Source organism: Poromitra crassiceps (assembly GCF_964638095.1).
Source record: "Poromitra crassiceps genome assembly, chromosome: 17".
Classification (NCBI taxonomy): Eukaryota; Metazoa; Chordata; class Actinopteri; order Beryciformes; family Melamphaidae; genus Poromitra; species Poromitra crassiceps.
This window is the reverse complement of record NC_139635.1, coordinates 25,735,738-25,760,348: the sequence shown is the minus strand read 5'-3', so window position 1 is coordinate 25,760,348 and position 24,611 is coordinate 25,735,738. Positions and strand designations below refer to the sequence as shown.

Sequence of the window (24,611 nt, the reverse complement as noted above, 5' to 3'; positions counted from 1 at the left end):
GCATAATCCTCTAGTCTTATTAAAGTGTACAGAGAAGAGAGAAGAGAAAAGCCAACAGAGGTCAGGCAGAGAGGAGAGAGGAGAGGGCTTACATCACAGTGGAGTCAGACTCCAGGTCAGAGGTCAGGGAGAGAGGAGAGAGGAGAGGGCTTACATCACAGTGGAGTCAGACTCCAGGTCAGATTTAATAGCACACTGCCCCGAGTCACGCAATAACATGCTATCCTCTGTCTCCTCTCTGCCTCTCTCTCTCTCTCTCTCTCTCTCTCTCTCTCTCTCACACCTGTCTCTATGTGTGTGTGTGTGTGTGTGTGTGTGTGTGTGTGTGTGTGTGTGTGTGTGTGTGTGTGTGTGTGTGTGTGTGTGTGTGTGTCTCTCTCTCTCTCACCCTGTCTGTGCTGTGTGTCTCTGCGTGTGTGTGTGTGTGTGTGTGTGTGTGTGTGTGTGTGTGTGTGTGTGTGTGTGTATGTGTATGTGTGTCTGTCTGTCTGTCTGTCTCTCTCTCTCTCTCTCTCCTGTTTCTGTCTCCTCCAGGCGTTGCAGCATGGCTTCCTGGACTTTGAAAGCTTTGATGTAGAAGAATATGAACATTATGAGGTGAGGGCACTCAGGGCAGATGGACAGTAACAGTTGTCATGGACTCTTCATGAAATAACTCTCGCAAACTACAATCCTCATCAGATTCCTCTGAGTTACAATAATGCGAGAGATATTTTGGCCGGGCGGATTTGGACTCTTTTCTGTCTTTCTTTCTGATTTCATCTGATTTATTCAAGGGATTTTGAGTACAAGACCAACATATTTGACATATATGTAGTATGTACTGTGCATATACTGTACATCTCAATCTCAATCATGCTTGAAGTACACAGCATATAATATGATTATATTGGGAAACAATATATCCCACAGTTTGGGAACCAATGCACTAGTCCAGGGATACTCAACTTGCTTTGCCCGGGGGCCACTTTCGTGAAATGATAGAAGGCCAGGGGCCAGTTAATAAACAATCAATATAAATTTTTCTGTAGCGGATTGTAGGTATCAGACGGAGTTTAGTCTGACAATGTTGTGCACACCGGATAGTTACTTAGGTTAAGTACATACATAAGTGCCTGGGTAGCGAGCAGACGGCGGTATTTGACAATTTAGCAGCTAAATCATAGATTATTGAAAGATATTCCATATTCCAGACTGAAATGCTATAACAGAAGTGTGAGTATTGGCCAGAATGACATGAACATTTGGACACTTATTCAGCGGGTATCTTGCATGTTGCGTTCAGGTACACTGTGGGAAAAAAAAAAAAAAAAAGTTAATTCCATCGCGGGCCACACAGGGGGCGCCCGCGGGCCGCATGTGGCTCGCGCGCCGCCAGTTGAGTATCACTGCACTAGTCTATTAAGTTCTGTTGAGACGGTCATTTGGTATTTGTACTATAGCACAGTTACAGTCCCAAAGGGCTTCACAATACCCACGTTATGAAAACAATAAAGGAAAACGGCCCCGCACTGTACACCCTCACTGAGGACAAGGAAAAACACAGTTGATTTCTATCATGAAAGAGTGAGTTGAGGCAAAGGTTTCCAAACACTCCAAAAATTAAACCTCTCAAACCAATATTGTATTGTAATAATGTTTAAAGTTGAATAACATCTGCAATCCATTACGTCACCATGTCTGTCTGTCTCATCATTGTTCCCTCTAGCGGGTAGAGAACGGGGACATGAACTGGATGGTCCCGGGGAAGATCCTGGCCTTCAGCGGTCCTCACCCTCGCAGTAAGATAGAGAACGGTGAGTGTGGTTCTAAACCACCGGCTCCTTAAATCCATTTTGGAGGGAGGGTGGTCCAGACCCTGGAGGGAGGGTGGTCCAGACTGGAGGGAGGGTGGTCCAGAGGGTCCCCAGCAGAAGGAATTATTTCATTCACTCGAGGTCTGTCTAATCTGGAGGTTTCAATCTCCACACTGTTGTGACCCCGGTTTCTAGCAATTAAACAGGGAAACAGACTTGGTGGAAGGCCTAGAACCATCCAAGAGAACATTCGGGGTGGTGATCGACTGAAATTGTTATTGCAGAGAGAAACTTTCTATATACACCAAATGCAGGCTACAGTATATATCCAGGACTGAATGAAGACATTGGTTTCAGTCCTTTTTTGTAGTTTTCTGTAGTTGTTCTGATGCTGGTATGTTGCTTATATTGCTGCAGATGGATATTATGTTTTCGGTCTTGTCTGAAGTCCCATTTTTTGTTTGTTTTCCATATTTCTCTGTATCATGTTTGGTTTTCTGCTATACATGTTGTAGAGCCATCTAGTGGGTGTTTTTTGTATCTTTGCCTGTGAGTTCACTGGCTTTCTGCTCAGGTGTTTGCAATCATCTCTCGCTAAATAGGGGAAACCTTGTGCTGGTGGCCATACCCTGAAGAAGGCTGTTTGTGCCGCTACGCGTGGGTCATGTCCCAGCTCTTTTAACATGCACTAGTTTTTGTTTTTGTTTTTAAACTTTTCTAAATGATATAGCCATCTAAAGTAAATAAAGGCTTTTTACTTTATGCCAGAAGAGGGCCTTGGACCTTTCTTCTTTTTTGTACCTTTGTGATCCTCACCAAAGAGCAACCTTCACCACACCAGTTTTGGACTTTCGAGCACTCTGGACCTTTTTTCTTCCAGGGAAACAGACTTATTTGTATGAAAGTGTCGCAGATTATTAAGCCAGGACTCTTCAACCCTTTTGCAGCCCAAGGATAGAGCAGGGACCCCCTATACATTCAGGCGCTGTCTCGTCATAGACGCGTGGTCAATGGGTCAGCGTGGGGGAAATCCTCCCATTTTCCCCCACAGCCACGCACACACACACGTTACCGGAAAGTAACGTGACCGACTATGATTTCATGAAAATAAACTTGTGCTGGATTATAAAGCGTGGCCTATAATAACATTTATAATCCAGGATATCAGATTTGACACTTCTTTTTATTAATAGATTACCGTACATTAAAAAAGCAAGAAGGAGCGAACGTGTTTCGCTATATTTCTTCATCAGGTTCGCTTTGTAAATACCGTAAATTCCGGACTATAAGGCGCACCGGTGTATAAGCCGCACCTTCAAAGTTGACTATTTTTTTCTTATATAAGCCGCACCGGACTATAAGCCGCGGGTGTTTTGATGTTTAATTACCATATGTAAGGTTTCGTGCACAGAGGGGATTGTCGGGAAAGAGATGGCTGTTTGGGGAAGCTCCCATTTATTAACATTTCAACAAAACAAGTTGCATATTTGCATAACGTATTCAAGTGTTACCATTTAGTGCAATAGTAGCTACAGAACAGGTACTGTGCTGTGTAAATTTAGGGGTCCTTGGCATGAAAAAGGTTGAAAACCACTGATCTACATTATAGCCTACAGTAGTACCATAACAAAAAACAAAGCCTACAGCGCTTGACGAGGCAATATCAATGGCTAAATTAAATGTGTTTTTTTTAAAGTGCAAAATAAAGTGCCTGTAACACGACAGTAAGCGCGTAAGCCTAAAGTTGCAGTAACACGGCTGCTTAAAATATACGGTAATCAGCCTACCAGAAAAGTCATTAATCCTCGTCTTCATCTTTTAGGCTAAGGTGCAGTACACGGCTGTAACCAGAAAAGTCAAGTCATTAATCCTCATCTTCGTCTTCTTCCTGCGTACTAAAACCACCAAAGTCCTCATCTTCAGTGTCGGAAACGAACAGGCTCAGGGTGGCTTCGTCAGCCACTCTCCTCTCTCCTTCGTTGTCGCTCTCAAAACCAACGAACTCCTCTTCGTCACTGTCGGAATCGAACAGCCTCTGAAGGCCCTCAGCTGTGGCGGCGTCCTCCTCTTCATCACGCAGCAGTCCAGCCTTTCGGAACCCGTTGGTGATCGTGGATGTTTTGACACTCCTCCACGCTGTCAGGATCCACTGGCAAACTTGAGCCTTCAGTCGGATCTGAACGGCACCTCGGCCGTCTGCTCTCTGTGTCAACACCCTGATGCCAAGGTTACGTGCTGCTGCTCGATTTCCTTCTTTCCTTCTTCTTCTCGCCGCCATCGTCGTAACACAGCCAGTTCTCCATCTTTTGAAGCATGATGTTAGATTACAACGAGCTAGTTGTGTGGCTTAGCCTTCCAAAATGTTGCTGTTAGTTTTTTAGAATGTAATACATAGAATTGGGAATGTTACATTCAATTTCATTCAGACTGTCTTTCAGGCTCAATCGCTGCCATATTCCCCCCGGAGCGAGGGAGGAGGGAGGGTGTTTTACCGTAGTGGCTGAGAGAGAGTAGTGGCACAGTGCTCCAATCAGGTCGCGAGGCACATTTTTTGCAACATCATCCAATCAGGGTCTCGCTCTCGTAATGTCTGTCTTGCTCTCGTTCTGCCTCATACCAACATCCATAGATTTTGGAGGTTCCCGAGTGGCCGTTTGCTGAAAAAATCCATAGATAAGCCGCACCGTTATATAAGCCGCAGGGGCCAAAAAAGGCCAAAAAACGGGAAAAAAGCCGCGGCTTATAGTCCGGAATTTACGGTACTTTGGTCAAAAGTATAGCTTATTATTGCCTATTAATGCTTTGAGTTTACACAATATTATTATTTTTGGTCTAAAATTAAAAAAATTAATTCACCAACTACTTGACAAAAATTGGCGGACCCCTTGCAGTACCTCTGCGGCCCCCCTGGGGGTCCCGGACGCCTTGTTGAAGACCACTGCTTTAAACCACTGAGCTCAATGCTAACAAATCCTAATGCTTCTATTCTTTCTGCAGGTTATCCTCTCCACGCTCCGGAGGCGTACTTCCCGTACTTCCGACAAAACGACGTGACGGCCGTGGTGCGTCTAAACAGGAAGCTGTACGAGGGCAGGCGCTTCCAGGAGGCGGGGTTTGAGCACCACGACCTCTTCTTCCTGGATGGGACCACGCCCACTGACCTCATCACCAGGCGCTTCCTGCATGTGTGCGAGAGCACTGAAGGAGCTGTGGCCGTGCACTGTAAAGGTCAGAGTGGAGTGGTGTGTGTACAACCCTCCTGTGTGTGTGTGTGTGTGTGTGTGTGTGTGTGTGTGTGTGTGTGTGTGTGTGTGTGTGTGTGTGTGTGTGTGTGTGTGTGTGTGTGTATGTGTATGTGTATCTGTGTGCGTATGCGTGTGTGTGTGTGTGTGTGTGTGTGTGTGTGCGTGTGTGCGTGCGTGTGTATGAGACATCATTCCCATAAGAGCATTAAAAGTAGTAGAAAGAGAGTAGAGTAGTAGAAAAATAGCGACCCATCCCTCCCGCTAGTTAGCTTAGCACAATGAATGGTCGTCATTGGTACTGGCTAGACTGCCCCCATTATCACGAGCAAATTAAAGCAGCTAATGGGCGTATCTCCCAAAATGTTGTCATTTTCCTTTGTAACATGAGTGTTTATTTCATAGATAGAGAAATATATAGAGAATACTGTGATGCAAGTCTGAAACATAAACGTTTTCATTTCTTCCCCTGCATCCAATCAGCCGGTTTAGGCCGCACGGGCACTCTGATTGGCTGCTACCTGATGAAGCACTTCCGGTTCACTGCAGCCGAGGCAATCGCCTGGATCCGAATCTGTCGGCCCGGATCCATCATCGGGCCGCAGCAGAACTTCCTGGAGGAGTGAGTCTCAGTCTCAGTCTAGCTTCTTCTATATCAATTAGAAGGTCAGTGGGCTAGCACGGGCTTTGACAGAGGAAGCCACGGAAGTTATACAGAAATCTGTAGTTCCTCGAAAGGCCACTTGAGGCTGTATCCAAAAGGGAGTCATTCCCCATTCATTGCCCGACTTTGTAAAAGACTTCAAAAACATCCAAAAACCAATGGATGACATCACAGTAGCTATGTCCATATTATTTACGGTCCATGGTTACAGTATGTTCTCCCTTTGGTGTGATGGTAGGAGTTTTCTACACTGTCGGTCCAGCTAGATAACTCTGAATACTTGATAGATTGTTACACTACACACAATTTAAAACTACTGAAGAGGATTAGGGCCACACATGTGAAAAAAGTATTTGAGTTCTGAGTTTAAGTCAGTATTCTGAGAATTCTTAAGTCAGAATTCTGGAGAATTCAGATTTGAAGAATTCTGAAGAAAAAAATTCAGAATTCTGAGGGGGGAAATAATTCTGAGATTAGTCAGAATTTTGAGTTTGATGTCAGAATTTTAAGGGAAAAAAGTCAGAATTCTGAAATTAAAGTCAGAATTCTGAGGGTGAAAAGTCAGCATACTGTTACATGTGACCTCATTGATGACACTGATGAGTTCACTGATGATATTACCGACGTGGTACTGAAATTTGAACGTTGGGGATCCCTACATTATTGGAACATTCAAAGTGGGGTCACAACAAGTCACAAAAAGGGTGGAAACCCCCGGCTTATTCACTGGTGTTGAGGACTTTGTGGCTAGAGATGAACACACATCACAGACGATGCCCCTATCTATAGAGACACTGCGGAGCGTGTCATCATTCAGAAACCACGCCCAAAACGGGGGAAAGCGCAAACTCCCGGCCAATCCTGGCGTTCTATGCATGGTGCATGGTCGGGTGTTGCACACAAAGATCATATATACGGAAGATGAACACTCCAACTTACTTCATTGACGGCAACATCCACAACACAGCTTTTAGCTATGTTTAATTCAAGCAAAATGACGCTGGTATGTGGAAGTGAACAGAGCTTCCCCCCGTGATGGGCGTGGCCTATTTAATAATTCATTTATTTTATATAGCGCTTTTCCAGACCCAAAGACGCTTAACAGAGAACAAGAGACAAGCAACAGGGAACAAAACAGGCAACAGATACAAGTAACAGGCAACAGTTACAGGGAACAGGGCAGGTAGTATGGAGAAGCAGAGGGGAGGAAGATAACAGGAGGGAGGAAGAGGGGGGGGGATGGGTGATGGTTTGGAGCTATGGTTTGGAGGAGGTGGTCAGGGGTAGGGGAGGTTGTAGGCTTGGGAGAACAGGTAGGTTTTGAGTCGGGTTTTGAAAGTGGGGAGTGAGGGAGAGTCTCGGACGGTCTGGGGGAGGGAGTTCCAAAGTCGGGGTGCAGCGCGGGAGAAAGCACGGTCGCCGAAGGTTTTGAGTCTGGATGGGGGGATGGTGAGGGTGGCAGTAGAAGAGGATCGGAGTGTACGGGAGGGGCGATGGGGGATGAGGAGGTCAGTCAGGTAGGGGGGGGCTAGGCTGTGGAGGGCTTTGAAGGTGAGGAGGAGTAATTTGAAGTCAATGCGTTGCTTAACGGGGAGCCAGTGGAGAGAGTGGAGGACAGGGGTGATGTGATCGCGGGACCGGGTGTGAGTGAGCAGGCGAGCAGCTGAGTTTTGTACCATCTGGAGTCTATGGAGGGAACGGGAGGTGATGCCAGTGAGGAGGGAGTTGCAATAATCAAGGCGGGAGGAGATGAAGGCATGGATGAGGGATTGAGCAGCAGGGGGGGAGAGGCAGTGTCTGATTTTAGCGATGTTGCGGAGATGAAAGTATGAGGTTTTAACAACGGAGCTGACATGGGGATCGAAGGAGAGGGTGGGGTCCAGGATGAAACCAAGGTTGCGTGCCAGGGGGGAGGGAGTGATGATGGAGTCGTCAATGGTGAGGGTGATGGGTCCGGTTTTATTGAGGGTGGATTTGGTGCCAATGAGGAGGAGTTCAGTTTTGTCGCTGTTGAGTTGGAGGAAGTTGTGGGTTAGCCAGGTTTTTATTGCGGATATGCAGTTTTCGATGTGGGTGAGGGGTGGGTTCTGGAGGGATTTGGTGGTGATGTAGAGCTGAGTGTCGTCAGCGTAGCAGTGGAAGTCCAGGTTGAATTGACGGATGATGTGACCAAGGGGGAGTATGTAACAGAGGAAGAGCAGGGGGCCGAGGACTGAGCCCTGGGGGACCCCCTGCAAAACAGAGGAGAGGGTGGAGGAATGGCCGGAGAGGGAGATGAATTGTTGTCTGTCGGTGAGGTATGAGGTGAGCCAGTCCAGTGCGGTGCCCTCAACACCCAGTTGGCGCAGCCTTTGGAGGAGGATGGAGTGGTTCACAGTATCAAAGTATCATGCAGTGTCTCTATTCACCTTATGTAGCCACGCCCATTTGACCCGGTTGCGTGGTCGTGTGACGACTTCCGGCTAAAAATAAATAAAAATAAAATGGCTGGCTGCTCCAATATCATCTAACTCTGAATTAACTAATAATTTTAGCCAATTGTATGTAACATACCAAATAAAAACAAACGGCAATGTTTAAGAATGCAATGCCATGTAACTGGCTCGTTAATTCTCGCATTCCAGGGAATTACATTAATGTCCGCGGGTCTTATAGGCGTAAGTGGCTCGAGCTGCGCTCGGAGGAGAGAAAACCTTCTGAAGCTTTCTTTGTTGGAGTCCAGGTATGTTTTACAAGAAAGTGCTCGTCATTGTCGACGATAACGTTATCTGACCTGGCTAACAGTGGATAATCCGCTTGCTTTCTGTGTACCGAGCTCAAAGTAGTAGGCTACGTTCTTTGTTTTACCCCCTGCACTGTCCGTGACAAAAACAACTCTCTTCCTCGACGTTCTTTTGTATTTTGCGCCGTGACCGCCGGAAGTGTTAACACGACCCGGAAGAATTTGGCCCACCCCCACGTATGAACATAAGGTGAATATGAGTAAACCTCCAATAGTGTTTGAACCTATCCACCTTATTTTTGGCGGCCATTTTGCCTTACGTTAACTATGGGTTCTATTTCCGGTGTAACCAATTTAGATAATCCCCAGCCCCCGACAAAAAACACGTCTAGAGGATTTTACCCTTTTACAGCAGAGCCATTCTGCTCTGCGTTCGGGTGCTGGGATAACGTAATGCATTGTGGGTAGTCGGCTACTAACTGTGGCTAATGTTAGCGGCTAGCTAGTTATGTTACATGGCAGTAAAACGCCACCAAATTGATTGAACTTTTAACCATTTCGAGTAACACACATTTCGAGTTTCCATATGGACCTCCAGCGTTGGTTAGTTGTTTATAACGTGACTATATTTATAACTTTTATAACGGACTCCAGCTTCCGGTTTATAATTGGGGTCGCGGCAACAATGAGTCACGCTAAACCGGACCTTGTACCCACGATTGTTTTTTACAGTGGGGCATTCAAAAATAAGGTGGATACATATATAGGTTCAAACATTATGAAGCAATGATTTTCTGATACACGCCTGTGTGTGTGTGTGTGTGTGTGTGTGTGTGTGTGTGCGCGTATGTGTGTGTGTGTGTGTGTGTGTGTCTGTGCGTGCATGCGTGTGTGTGTAGGAAACAGCACAGTATGTGGGTGCAAGGTGATGTCCAGCGCTCCAAACAGAAACTGGTCCAGCAGAGACTGAGTCGCCGACAGCAGCACAGCTCCGCCTCCGAGGAGCCCCTGTCCTGCCTGCGCGCCAGCATGGACAACCTGTCAATCAACACCTCCCTCTACAAATCATACAGCTTGGATGAGGTGAGGGGCGGGACACTCGGGTGTCAAATCGGTTCTTACGCTCCAATAGAGGGTTAGGGTTACTGCGCAAAACAGGAAGAGAGTTGCTTTTTTGTTTTGTTTGTTTTTATTTTTTACAAATAAACCTTCATACACAATGCATTTCAAAAAGCACAATGGGAAGAAAAAGTAGTGCCAGATAGTTTCAGTTTAGTTTTAGTTTATTTGTTTCACACACATAAAGATAGAAACATATTAAGTAAATAATCCCAAAAAGTGAGGGTTTGGTAGAAGCCGATAGAGCAGGGATACTCAACTTGCTTTGCCCGGAGGCCGCTTTTGCAAAATGACAGGAGGCCAGGTGCCAGTTAATAAACAAACATTAATAATATAAATCTTTCTGTAGCGGATTGTAGGTATTTGGGGTGTCAGCTGGAGTTTAGTCTGACAATTTTGTGCACACAGGATAGGTTCAATTAAGTTAGTTAGTACATATAAGTACCTGGGTGGTGAGCAGGTGGCGATATTTGAGAATTTAGCTCCAGCGCAGTTGAACTTTTTCATTGTTTTCATTGTGTTTTCATTGTGAATTAGAAAATGGCCACTTGGCACCCGATCGCGGGCCGCATCTGGCCCCCAGGCCGCATGTTGAGTATCGCTGCAATAGAGGCTTATATGAAACCAAAAAAACACACACACACAAAAATCACCGGCACATTCCAAACATCAAAGGTCAATATAAACTGCACCACATACGTGCAGAAACATGGTTAAAAAGAGGAAGGGATAAAATGCAGAGAAGCAGGAATAGACAGGAGGCCATGTTAACAATATGAATAACCCTTCTCGTCTCACGTCCTGCAGCGAGCGGCCGCGTGCAGCCAAACATTCACTTTCACTTTCAGTTTATTTATTTAACGGGGGGGGGGGGGGGGAGCATACAAACACCATAAAAGGTCATTCAAATACTTTTGAGCCCTGCAGCAAGAGGAAAAGAAGAGAGACCGTTAAAGTGATAATGTAGAGAAAAAGCTGGAGAAAATAAATAAATAAGAGGATTTAGGAAGTCAGTACAAGTTGTGACGTTACCTTTTTTATGCTAACAAAGAATTTGAATGTGTGCGTGCATGTGTGCGTGCATGTGTGTGTGTGCGTGTGTGTGTGTCTGTGTGTGTGTGTGTGTGTGTGTGTGTGTGTGTGTGTGTGCGTGCGTGTGTGTGTGTGTGTGTGTGTGTGTGTGTGCGTGTGTGTGTGTGTGTGTAGTATAACTGCAGGGATGCAGGTCTAACTCAGGGAGACAAACTGAGAGCACTGAAAGGACAACGGCTACCTAGATCTGCCTCCTCCATAAGGTACACTGTTCTGTGTGTGTGTGTGTGTGTGTGTGTGTGTGTGTGTGTGTGTGTGTGTGTGTGCGCGTGCGCGTGCGCGTGTGCATTCTCTATCAGTCAATCTCTCCTACAACCTGCAGCTTATCCCACACTCCACACCAGCAGGCTAATTATGGTTTTCTACGCTCCACTTGTGATACTTTTTTAAATATCAAAAGTATCACTCATAAACGTCATTTCTTTATCCTGGAAAGCAGCATGGGGCGATCGGTTTTTACACTTTTAGATCGCCTCTCAACCCATTCAGTTGCTCCCCCGGAGCGGCTCTCTTCCTCCCCCTCTGAGCAGTTTGCTCACGCGGCTGCCCAGCGTCAGGCCAGCTAACCCAAACCAAAGTGGAAACTTCCAGTTCAAAACTTTCAAAATAATGTCATAAATAGCCTCACTGATGCACGTTGAAGGAGAAAAGGGTATTTCAACAAACAAAGCAGCAAACCTTGGATCAAAATACTCGTTGTGATGTTAAGATTACATAACGGAGTTGAAACTGTAGCTGAAGGGGGAGAAGAAGAAGACGGGGCGGAAAATAACACTTTGTAACATCCTGTGCGATCGATCTCATGTGGCGTTCACAGCAGAGCTGATGCGTCGCTTCGAGGGTTAGGGTTAGGGTTAGGGTTAGGGTTAGGGTTAGGGTCGCTGTATCGGCTAAACCCATCGGCTTGCTCACTTTTAGACCGAAGAAAAAGCCAGTAGTTTGTGGCGATTCGTGGCTTTTTTGGGCCGATCTAAAAGGGGCTTTAGATAAAGACACTCCGAAAGTGAATGTGATGACTGTCAGGCAGGGATGTATTACCGAACGGGCCTACCGGGCCCAGAACCCAGGGACCCAAGAGCCTCTTCACAGGGCCACCGCATCTTGCCCGGGCCCGGGACCAAATGATCCCTTAGGCCCCCCAAGCGTTTATTTTTGGATCAAATGTTCCCTAAGTTTATGGATCATTAATGTAGTGTTATTGTGATGTGGGCTTTAATTGAGTGTACCTGCACTGTAAATCCTGTTAATTGAGATACAGAGGAATGTATTTATTGTTATTGTGCTGTTGTTGGCTTTGAGAGTTCAGGGTGGCTGTGCTCTAAATCCTGTTGAGATGCAGGTGAATGTATGTCTTAGTTATTATTCAATCAAACTTTATTTGCAGACTCCACCGTCCAAATAGACATACAGTCACATATGGTAAATAGACATAAAAAACACACACCACAACAACATAAAAAAAAAAACATTATAAGAGGCGATATATCACATATTAACAAAAAGTGCTTATGCAAATTCAATAAAAGGCATCTAAAGATAAGAACAGTAAATGCCATTAAGATGCCATTTAAAAGTGCTTTATACACATTCTATAAGAGGCACGAATACCAGTGTGTCCACATATAGGATTGGTATCTCACAGAGCTACACCTTGGGTTGGTCAACTGTATAATGAGATCATTCTGGGACCCCTGCAGTCTACATATGAACTTATACATTAGTCTTCTCAGGGTGGCCTGGAAGGTGTTTATCCCTAAATCACAAAAAAGCTTGCTGGCACTACTACCCCTGGGCTTCTTGAGCAGGATTCTGAGACAGTCATTATAAGCAACCTTGAGTTTGCGCAAGCTCTCTTTCTTATATCTCACCCAGAGAGGTATTCTGTCCTTAATCGTGCGCATGTGCGCTGTGAGGGGGGGGGGGGGGGGGGGGGTTTGCATCCAGGCACCAGGGGCCCGTCGAGTCATAACCCGCCTACGACTGTTGGGACGTGTTTCTTTCCAGACATTTCCAGGAAATGTCTGCGCAACTGAGGACCTTGTTCTGGAAATTGAAAAGCTTAATATCGTTCAATGTCTCTTTATCTGCCCGCTCTTCCATTCTAAGGTGTGGTGTGTAAGAAAGACAATACAGTGCAATTCCATTGATTTCATGTTCACTTTTTTATTCATAGATGGCTTATCAACAGAACTGAAAAGAAAAAGAAAATCCGCACACTGATTTTCAGCTCCCCGGAGTATTTTAATGGCTTAAAAACAACAACGTTTCGACCAACAGGTCTTCATCAGGCAACTTCAAACATTTAAAATGTCAGGTGGCAGATATATATATAGGTAGAGAGACAGGTGACATCACTCTGACTCATCTGTCAATCAGTCAGTCAATTAGAACAGTTAGTCAGCTGCACATGATGAAAAAATCAACACTTGGATACATTCCCAGATATAATTGTAATGAAAGAATGTATACAGTGAAATAACAAGAAACATATTAAATGTACAATAATAAATCGATCAGAAAACAGAAAACACGCTGAGAGATAAAATCACCAAATATTATTTCACAAAAAGGGCGTAATATCAAATTCCTCATTAAGGCCGTTAGGTGACATTGTATTTAGGAAAAAAATCCAAAAACTCTCCCGTTGGAGGAGTCTTTTCTCCAAATCACCTCCTCTACAGTTTTTCAAAACACGTTCCACACCCATGTACCTAAGGGCACTCACATTGTGTCCAGCTTGCTTAAAGAGGCCTTTTTCACAGCAGCCATTTTGTGTCTAAAAGGCAGGAAGTAGCACAGGTGCACCAACACATTAATTAGGGTTTCAAACTTCCGGTCCATTTAGGTGTTCTGGTGCTGGGGCCCTAATTAGAGAGTTGTTTGCACCTGTGTTTACCCTGCCTTTTAGACACAAAATGGCCACTGTGAAAAAGGCCCAGTGGGCAGCAACTGGGCTACGTTCATCGCCTGCTCTAATCTTGCTGCGGTGTTCACTAATTCTAGTGCGTAGCTCTCTGGAGGTCTTACCTATGTACGATAAGCCGCATGGGCACCGGATCATGTATATGACATGTGTGGTGCTGCATGTTATCGCACCACGAATAGAAATATTGCGACCGGTGTGTGGATGGGTGAAAGATTTGCACCGCTGCGTGTAAGTGCATCGGGTGCAGCCACCACATTTGTCATTTCCATCTGGCATGCTCAGAAGTGGTGAGTTCTGGGGACTGATGTCTGATTTTACTAGAGTGTCTCTTAAATTGTTGGGACGCTTAAACACCAGTTTAGGTGGTTCTGTGAAGATGTTTTTAAGTTTAGGGTCGGATTTGACAACATGCCAATGTTTATGGATTGTCTCCCTAAATTTGGCACCTAGAGGGGAGTATTTCACACAACACATGGGAGAGTTTGAACTGGGAGCCTTTTTCCCAGATTTGAGACAGTCGTCTTGTGTCACCTGATTGTAGCGCTCTCTAGCTGAATTGACCCACTCTTGTTTGTAACCTCTGTTGAGGAACCTGCTAGATAAATCAGAGGCCTGTGCTGCATAGGTGTAGGTCGTCACTGCATACCCTACGGATCCTATGAAATTGACTTATGGGCAGGCTTTCTATAAGTGGTTGGGGGTGGAAACTATCTCCTCTGAGCATAGTATTGCGGTCTGTAGGTTTGCGAAAAAGATCAGTTTCAAATCTGCCCCCTCTATTGTGTACAAGAACATCTAAAAAAAACTGATGCTGTCTTTGTTGAACTCAAGGGTGAAGCGCAGGTGATCATCACAGGAATTCAAATATTGATGGAATTCCTTAAGTTCTGCTACAGTGCAGTCTAGGATACAAAAAATGTCATCAATGAATCTCTTAAAGAACCGGATTTTAGGTAGGAATGGATTGGCTTGGTTAAACACATGCTTGTTTTCAAAGTAACCCATGTATAGGCAGGCGTAGTTATCAACAGAACTGCACAATTGAATCTAAATAAATTGACAACTAATAAATTGCATTCATATATTAAAGGACGGCTTTACCGGTAATCAACCCACTTTGTATCATTAATAATCTCGGTAATATAAGCACATGGGCAGTGTTGTGTTCCCCCCCTCCCTCCGAACAGACGCCCCTAATGACCAGAGGAGGCACCACTTCAGCAACCAGGATATTGCATCTTTTGGTGTGGGGTTCCTATATGAAGGAAACCCCCAGGGGGCACAGAAAGGCCCTTTTGACGACCCCACCTGGGCGGTGGGCACTCAAGGACATGCGGACGGGCACGCATTCCTTCAGCGCTCACAGCGTCTCAGGTGGGAATCGAACCCAGGACCTTCTAGCTGTGAGGCGACAGCGCTTACCACTGCACCACCATACCCCCTCACATAGGCAGTGTTTACCTTCTCTCTCTGTGTTTTCCTCATGAGATCTCCCATTTCCCCCTCTGGCAAAGCGCTCCGTTCTGACGCATTTTACGTCACAACGCGTCAGAACGGAGCTGCGGAAGTTCTGCTTCAGACGTGGAAGTCTGCTCTCAGGGAGGCTGTTAGTATGCGCACATCCAGGGAGAATTGCATGGAGAGCCTTAACGAGCCGTAATGACTTGCAGCTGGTGGGGGCGGAGTTTCTGCAGACAGGAGCTAGGAGCATTTTCTCCATGAGGTAAACAGAGAGAGAAGGCAAAACACTGCCCATGTGCTTCTAATACCGAGATTATATATGATACAAAGTGGGTTGATTACCGGTAAAGCCATCCTTTACATAAGTAAAATAACGTATACCATGATAGATAATAGATAGACAATAGTTTTACAACAAGAGATACGTAAGTGTACAGTACAGAAATGACACAAGAAACGTACGACAACAAAGCCATGAATAAATAATGCTATAATAGGACATCAACATGTTTGATCCAAACATAACCTGTGTGGGAGACGTCTACCTCTGTCATTTTCAACAGTCGACCAGTACATTCAATTATGCAGTCTGCCAATACTAAACTGAATATGATGATTCTATCGTCTGATCAAATAAATACTTTTTTTTTGGTACTTTTCATTTGTCAGGCTACAAGTGTCTCTCCTCGTCTATTCAGTACACGACACACAAGAAAAAAAACAAGAAAAAATTTACACTCATTTCTGCATCTGAGATATAGATTAAGGCCATTCCAACCCGCACCTCGTTATAGCCCACCGTTTCTCCACAGTACAGATTCATCTGTACTTAACTCGACAAGAACTTCTCAATCGCTCTCTTGACCCAGCGAGCCTCTGGGTCCAGGCAGACCTTCTGGCCTGTCGTTTTCAGAGTGGCACTGCAACAGAACGCAGAGAGATGCAGTCAGAACTAGAACTTTGAGCGGCACCTCATGTCCTTCACCAACGCCAATAAGGGCAACACTCAAGGCCGGATTAACCATAGGGCAACCGGGGCAGGTGCCCCGGGGCCCTCGGGGTGAAGGGGCCCTCCAATTTTTTTTTATTTTTTATTTTTTGTCTGGCTCATGTTGGGCTCCACAGAACTATGACACAAATCTAAGACCAATCAGGACAAAATAAAATGTTTTTCCAAGAAGATTAAGTCTGATGATTTAGTCTCATTGGATGCCTGTGGGCAAGTGGTGACCAGGGGCGCGGGAAGTGGGGGTGCTTGTGGTGCTGCGGCACCCTCTGCTGTTTTGTATTGGAAATGTAATGTCAATTATTTTTTCATCATTGTAAAGCCACAGCACAGTGAAGAGGATATTAATGTGAAGATTAGCCTCTTCCTTTTGCTCTCAGAGTGCATCAGATTCATGCATTTTACTTTAAAATGTACAAAATTTCTTTGTCCAGGGGGGGAACAGCCCCCCCTACAAACCCCCCAGTCAGACTAATATCTTTATCCTGCTGGTGCTACCTCTTTGCAAAGCCTAGAATCGCCTATGAGTGAGTGAGAAACTGAATCTCAGCAACGGAATAATAACATGACAGTATAATACTAATGTTAATTTAAAATGAGATATTCCTCTAAATATGGCGAAAAAACATCCAAACATCCGGACGATGGGTAGGGGTGCCCCTGGGAGCTTCAGTGCCCCGGGGCCCCTGGGGGTGTTAATCTGGCTCTGGCAACACTACGAACGGATAAAAGCGAACCAAATCCCCAAGTCACCGTGATGTTTTTGTAACATCACAGCGTCACCGATCTACCGTATCTAAGACGGGATGGTGGCTTTAAAGCAGGACTCACATGATCTCCGTTTCGTCGCAGTGGGGGTTGGGAGGTATGATCTCCAGCTGGCTGATGTGGCGGCCGATGGGTCTGCTCTCTGTCTCGATGCAGCGGCAGTGTGGCTCCACCCCCAGGCCCCTGCTCACCCCTGTTACAAGTCAAATACGGTCACATATTGCCATCAGTGCGATAGTGGTCAAATAAAAGGTGGGTAAACTATACAGTTCTTAATTTTGTTTGAATTTTTTTTTAATGAGAATGGCGAATATCTGTACATTACAGTACTATTACAAATACGGTTACAGTATTATGTCAGACACCATCTCTTTTCTATAACGAACAAAAGACAAACCTCAACACCATGTGACGGATAGGGGGACAAAAACAAAAACTATACATTTCTGAGGCAGCTTTCTCGCATGTTGCGCCGTTATAGAAAAAGCTGGATAAACTTCAGCCGCCCACATACGAGACTAGACCAACTGAAACTGAATATATCCTTAAAATATCATGTTGTGATTATCATCATCGTTGTTGTTGTTGTTTATTTTATGCACTGGTGTGATCTTTGTTGTTGTTTATTTTGTGTACTGGTGTTGGACTACTTATTTGTTGTACTGGTGTGTTCTATAGAGAACCGTTTGTACCAAGCCGTACCGAACCCGTAAAGGTTCTACAAATATTTATGCCTAGGTATAAACAACAATCAAGTGTGGGGTACGGATAATTATGCCTAAGCATTGCAATCAACAATCAATGTTCAATTCATTTTTTTGAAAGTTTTGAGTTGAATTATGTTTTGCAGCCTGGTGGAGGTTGTTATATCAGCCTACGGTTTTTACAGGTGTCAGACACTATTATTTAAAATTCAATGACTTTACAATTACTTTTTACAGCACTATTTCTCTTCTCTTTGCACAAATGATCCTTACGGTAATCCTTACTGCATTTCATATCAGAGGTGCACATGTTTAGTTGTCTTTCCCAGAATAGCCTACAGAGAGAGAGAGAGAGAGCTGTGCATATTTGCTTTATAGGGGTTCCCAACCTTTTTTTTTTTTTACAGCGTGGACCGGTTTAAAATTGACAATATTGCTGCGGACCGGCGGGGGGGGGGGACTTGTTAAGGATAGGATTTGATGGATATTAAACGCATATGTTTGGATCCAGTATCAGATATACTGGGTGTATTTTCCTCGCATGAACATATAGGCTATAAAAACAATTGCAACTCACCAATATGTGGCCGCACAAACAGCCTGTGTTTATTCCTCTTTCTCTCTCATGTCTGTGAGGAGACGTGATGTTTCTTCAGATCCACAATAGGGATGGGTATTTCTAGCAAAAACACTATTCGAAATTCGCTGGCCAAAGTCGACTTTTAATCGAAATTCGAAAATAAAAATAAAAATGTAAAAAAAAATTAAAAATGTAATCTTTTTTTTTTTTGTGTGAGTGAAATGTTGCATTGTCTCCCCTGATTCTAAGTCTAAGGCTTTATTAATTAATAGAAAAAGCTTCTGCTGTGGATTTTTAGCTCAAACAAGCATTGCACCACTGAAGTAAAGAACATGTTACATGAGATTGACATTTTCGAAAATAAAAAACAGTTTTGACAATCATGAGTGGTTCATTAAATATTTAGTAGGCTCAGGTCTGAGTGCCAAAGGGGTGCCAAAGTCACCCCCTCTCCCTCTTCATGGGATTTCATCCGCCATTCATTTTTCCATAAACCTTGCTTAAAATGCTTATAAAAATTGTTTTACTTGCTCAAACCAAGCGATTCGACTATACTTAGAATCAGTTATCAATAATAAAAGTCGACCTTGATAATAACGATTATTCGAAAATTCGAAATTCGATGCCCATCCCTAATCCACAACGATAGCCTACATTATCATTGTGGATGGCCACAACGATAGAAATGCGTCTGCTACACTTTATGGTTTCACTTTGTCGTTTTTTTTTTTTTTTTTTACTACACAAAAGAGCATTTGTAAACTGACATGCAAACCGATCCAGCGTGGGGTGTTTTTAATGCATGTGTGGGGGGAAAAGCACTTGTATCCTCTCCTTGCACCTGTCTTTTGACTTTCGATTTCAGCTACCACTCGTTCCCTCTCTCTCTCTCTCTCTCTCTCTCTTTCTCCCTGCCGAGTCATATTGCCTAATTGGTGTGTGAAGTCCTTGTTGTGCTGTCTAACAACGGAGTCGACTCAAACTTGTAAAACTCGCCCAATATTAAGTGCATACCAAGGGGAGTAAACGCTATGTCGTATTGAAAAAGGTGCGTAAAGGGCTGTTTAGCCCCCCCGCTACAGGCCGTGGTTGCCGTGGTGGTTGTTGATCTTGATGAACACAGAGTACATGAATTCACTTACCCTCATTGACGGCCAGGAAGGCCAGGATCATCACAATCGAGGTGGCGGCGACTTTGCTGCTCATCATCTTCACTGTTATCAATGCTCTTACAGCTAGAACAGTGGAGGATGAGGACGTCCTTCAGAAAGCCCTCCGATGAAGACTAAATCACCAAGTTGGTCACAGCAAGTGGACCACAGAAGACGTTTTGCGCTCTGCTCTAATTGTCCTTCATTCAGGTGTCTTTTACTTTTCTTGGTTTGGCTGCTTTCTCTCTCGTGTTGTTTGAAATGTGCCGTTGAGGAGGAGAGCTTCTCCTTTTAAAGGTGTCAGCTATGAAGGAGTCACCGCCCCGCAGGCTTGCGCAAGCTGGGACTTCAACAGTGGTCAATTTACTCTGATGAGGCAGGCGGGGATTTACACAAAGTGGTGGCCTAGGGCAGTAGTCCAGGCAAAGTACCGTAAATTCCGGACTATAAACTGCACCTTTTTTCCCGTTTTTTGGCCTTTTTTGGCCCCTGCGGCTTATATAACGGTGCGGCTTATCTATGGATTTTTTCCAAAAAAAAAAAAAAAATCTCTCTTTTTTAGCACTCTTTCTAACTATAAATCCTATATAACTATAATAAGTTTTAATTTCCTCTCTTGCCCTCTTTTCACCACACTGTATGACACTGTATGACACTGTGTGCACTGTAAAAAACAACACAGGTGGTGTTGTGTTATGTTGTTTTGTTGAAATGTTAATAAATGGGAGCTTCCTCAAACAGCCATCTCTTTCCCGACAATCCCCTCTGTGCATGAACCCTTACATATGGTAATTAAACATTAAAACACAATAAAAAAAAAAAAGAAAGAAAAGAAAATACCATTAAAACAGCTTTATAGTCCGGTGCGGCTTATATAAGAAAAAAATAGTCAACTTTGCAGGTGCGGCTTATACACCGGTGCGGCTTATAGTCCGGAATTTACGGTAACTCATTTTGGAACCAAAAAACAAACTAATTGTAAAATAATTTTTTGCAGCTTAGATCATTTCTATGAGGTGTCCAGAACAACATACTAAAAGTCCTAAGAAATCCTAGTTGAGGAAATATGTTTGATTCTCATCAATCCAAGATGTGTGCCAGTAAGGCCAGACAACAATACACCCCAATGGGGCTATTTTTTTCCTTTACTCCTATCAAAATAAAACTTTATACAATGAAAGTATCCATGAAAAGTAAAAATTTTTGTATTACAAGTTTCTTTGAAAATGAATTTGAATATGCAAATGAGTTATACACTAATCGAATATAGGCTACCCAAAATATACCCGCATAGGAGTAAAGGAAAAAATGAAGCCTATCACAATCAAACCTCACACAGTGAAAGTATACATGAAAAGGAACTTTTTTGTTTGACAAGTTTCTTGGAAAAATCTATTTTAAATATGCAAATGAGCTCAACACTAGGCCTAATTGCCTTGTCCAATAAGCCATAAAGTCACAAGTAAAACAGGGGCCAAATAACTAACACATTCATGTCTATTCAGTAAGTTAACCTATGCATAAACTACATCACTTTCCACACTTACCTGGGTCACTTGCCACAAAAAGACTTATATTGACCTTAAGAATTGATTGCACAATCTTGCCTCCAGTTGCTTTCTAAATTATTATTTTTTATTTGCGAACAAGCCTAACCTAATGACATGACAGAAAGTCAGAATAGCCATCTTAGTCATTAGTAACGTGGTGAGATTACATTTTGGGCTGGTAGATTTACAAATAATTGGTATTGTTGGTAAGATTACGAGATAACAGGCAGAAGTCATTCTTACCAACTAAACGATTCACTCTCACATAGAAGACAGATGAAAAACCAGATAGACACACTTTCCAGACATTCCAGCTCTTTAAATAATTTTGCCAGACACCAAAACTGCTTCTGTTTTTGTAGTAAGCAAGTATTTCAGACCAGGCGGGCCACACATCAGACTTCCACCGTTTGTAAAGTAGCTTTGCAGTGTTATGAGAAGCTAGCAACAGCAATATCTAGGCTAGAAACCCAATCGGAACATTTTAAGTTACCAACTCCTTTCTAACTAGACTTCTTTTTTTTCAGTTTGTCGTAAAACGCTACTTTGCCTGGACTGCAGTGCGTGCTTCCCAAAGCAAGGGGGTTGCGACCCCTCCGGGGGGGGGGGGGGGGGGGTTCGCAGGACACAGCTAGGAGGTGGTGATTGGATAAACGCATATCGCATAGTTCATATACGTATGGATATAGTAGCCTATCAAATACACAGGGATTTTCCTCGCATGAATATGAAAACATTACCTCACCAATGTCTGTCCGCCACACGGCACCTGTGTCTATTCCACTTTCTCTCTCATGCGTTCTACCGTTTCCTCAATCCTCACAATACATATTGTGTGGATGGCCAGTGCCACAACAAGATAGAAATGCATTTGCAACACTATGATTTCACTCGTCGTCTTTGTTACTGCACAGAGGTGTGCACATTGTAACCCGACGTGTCTTTGTTACTGCACAGAGGTGTGCACATTGTAACCCGACGTGTCTTTGTTACTGCACAGAGGTGTGCACATTGTAACCCGACGTGTCTTTGTTACTGCACAGAGGTGTGCACATTGTAACCCGACGTGCAAATGAACCGATCCAGCGCAGGGCGGAGTCTTTTTAATGCGTGCTGGGAAAAACGTGTTTAATGATCCTCTGCTTTCGCGCCTGTCTTTTTACTTTCATTTTCACGCTCGCTCTCTTCATGACTCTCTTCATTGACTTTGATCCAGAATGCAGATAGGCCAAACATAGCCTACTTTTCAGCCCACCATCATTTGCAAGTGTGGTATGCCAAGTTCCTTCTTTTCTTTCTCTCTCTTTCTTTCTTTCTTTCTTTCTTTCTTTCTTTCTTTCCTCCGCGCTGTCATTCTCGTTAGATCAGGTCTCATGTTATCTCCCCCGCCTATTCTGAAGAAACTCAAGCAAAGTTTCTCAAGATCCCGCAGACATTCTCACAACCACACACACACACACACACACACACACACACACACACATCTCACACACACACACACACACGTCACACTCACACACACACACGTCAGCGGGCCATCACCATTTGATGACCTCGCGTGCGTGTGTGTGAGGTGGGCAGAGGGCTGAGGTGCCGACTGGCAGCTCTGTAGTCCACACAGACCATGACAAATTGTGCACAAAGTCTCCCTCTCTCTCTCGCTCTCTCTCTCCCTCTCTCTCTCCCTCTCTCTCTCTCTCTCTCTCGCTCTCTCTCTCTCTCTCTGTCTTTCGCTTCCCCCTTCCGCTTCTTCCGTGGCCCGGGAGCAAATGCGTTGAGGGCCCGTGTAGGTACGGATTTAGCTCGGGCTACAACAATTAGCTCGGGGGTCCTGTGACTACTACTTGCCCTACCGGAAGTGCTCGGCTCAGGGTCCACAACGGAGTCTAACCCATCGGTTTAACCCTAACCCAAACCCTAACCCCTAAACCCTGATTCATATTTTTAATGTCTATCATGTCTGATAACATCAGCAGCTTAGCGTTAGCTTGTTAGCTAATCTAAAGCGGTCGGCCATTTTGCCCGCGTTAATCCCACCACGTGCCCGACGTACAGCCAATCAAATGCCTATATCTGAGCGATTTCTGAAGGCGAGCCAAATCTACACCGGCACCGGTCCCTCTGGCCCGGCGGTTGGGGATCCCTGGCCTAAAGAATGTGTGAACTACAAAATGTGTGAAATACAATTTAAACCACAATTGTTATGTTTTGTTTGTTTTGTTTACGAAATTCTCATGTGCGCACAAATATGCTTCAGCACCTCTGTGGATAGTGGGGCGTCGTGGTGCCTCTGGCACCATTATTTTGGGGGTCACGGGCTGAAAAGTTTGGGAACCCTTGCCCTAGGGTGACATCAGTGTTCCCCCCTTCGTCCACTTGACAAACTATTCGTAGATACTCTGTTACACTTAAGCCACTTCTAAACATGAAGTCTGGACCATGTCCGGCTAGCCGGAGCAGGATATTTTCCGGTTTGACCTTTCTAGACATGAGGGGTCTTTGTTTAGAAACAGCTGGAAAGGGTCCGTTTTTTCTGCCAAGTAGAGTGGGCGGGGGGAGCGCGAGGGCGGTGGGGTGCGGTGCGCAGGAGAGCCTGAAGAACTTGGGCACTATACTAGGGATGTCGACGGTTAACCGTTAACCGGTTAACCGCCGACAACGTCATTGGTCGGTTAAGCATGTCGGTCAAACGGTTAATTTGCATATTAAATTGGCATACAACGTGTTGCCAATATGGTGTTTTTTTTCCCTCCTTCGCGGTAAGCAACAATGTTAACTAGCCTAAGTAGTTACTGTAGCAGCATTATATAGGAATTAAAAGCTCCTGCCACTGCCAGAACAACATTCATTTAGAGAAAGGCTTTTCCAAATGGAATAGCAGTGTGCACTGTCCGCCTCTCCCCCCGCGTGCGAGATGTGCTCTGTGATAAACTCAGCTCCACACATGCGCCACACCCCCGCCTCCCCTCTGCTTTGACCAGACGGGAGAAGACGCCCTGCCCTGTGCAGAGTCAGACTACAGCGAGCCAGTCAGTCATGCTCCTTCTGTGTTTCAGCCGCTGTCATGAGACCATGAGGTTACTTTCAATGACGCGTTTCAAAACAAGCTGCGTCTTCCACATCGATTCACTGAGGAATCCACACTTTTACCGTAAATTGAGTTCTCTGTCTGTCTGTCTGTCTCTCAGGTGTAATAATCCCACAACGATTACAGCAAGAGTGAGAATGCTCTTCTAAACACATCGGCTATTAATATATAATTATTTCTCTGCATCTCATATTAGATCGGTAAAAAGTTTGGACAGCCTGCCTCATTTGTTCATCCTCCCGAGTCCCGCAATGCTGACAGCTGTCAGCGTGCGGACTTGCTGCACTCGTCGTCATGTCGTGCAGCCGGACACACAGAGAGCATACAGCCCTCGTCGCAGATAAAGAGAGAGAGGGAGAAGCGTGGAGAGAGAAGCAAACTATTTTTTTGCACATCTCAAAAGCAGGTAAACCACTGTTGAATTAGTGAGAATGTCAGAAGGAGAGAGCAATAAGCGCTTCGTCAGTGCGCCCTGCAGCGTGAAGGCTTGGGGCGGTGTCTTGATGTGCTATTCAAAGTGGAAATTCGTTCAATTAGCGACACGTTTCGTTCTGAGCTTTTAAAATTAGTTTCTGCTGGTTTTATTAGACTATTTACGACACATGCAGTAAGATAATTCATTTAAGAATTGTGAGCGTGAGTATGGGTTTTTTCCCTCCGTATTTCCCCCTTCTGCAAATGCGTGCAGCTCCTCATAGCCTATCCGAGGAATGTTTTTGTTTAGATGGCTGGAGGATTTAAC

The 24,611-nt window shown here is 44.6% G+C and overlaps 2 protein-coding genes across 2 annotated transcripts in view; one reads left to right on the top strand and one right to left on the bottom strand.

Annotated features, from left to right (window-relative positions):
• The window catches only part of cdc14aa (cell division cycle 14Aa), a gene marked incomplete at both ends in the record, with an annotated part of 31,813 nt that extends 19,059 nt beyond the window's left edge, over positions 1-12,754 (top strand). The window contains 7 exons of the mRNA XM_083654008.1: positions 535-597; positions 1,709-1,796; positions 4,794-5,024; positions 5,522-5,660; positions 9,324-9,507; positions 10,750-10,838; positions 12,742-12,754. Coding sequence (XP_083510134.1) covers positions 535-597; positions 1,709-1,796; positions 4,794-5,024; positions 5,522-5,660; positions 9,324-9,507; positions 10,750-10,838; positions 12,742-12,754 — 807 coding nt within the window. The remainder of the gene's footprint in view (positions 1-534; positions 598-1,708; positions 1,797-4,793; positions 5,025-5,521; positions 5,661-9,323; positions 9,508-10,749; positions 10,839-12,741) is intronic.
• A 2,047-nt stretch (positions 12,755-14,801) lies between these two features.
• On the bottom strand, positions 14,802-19,388 carry LOC310791815 (C-X-C motif chemokine 2-like). The gene is made up of 3 exons (XM_083653490.1): positions 19,223-19,388; positions 16,860-16,989; positions 14,802-15,942 (listed from the first exon to the last, which is right to left on the bottom strand). Exons 1-3 carry the CDS (start codon positions 19,287-19,289, stop codon positions 15,852-15,854), a joined length of 288 nt encoding a protein of 95 aa, XP_083509616.1. The 5' UTR covers positions 19,290-19,388; the 3' UTR covers positions 14,802-15,851.
• Positions 19,389-24,611: the final 5,223 nt, after the last annotated feature.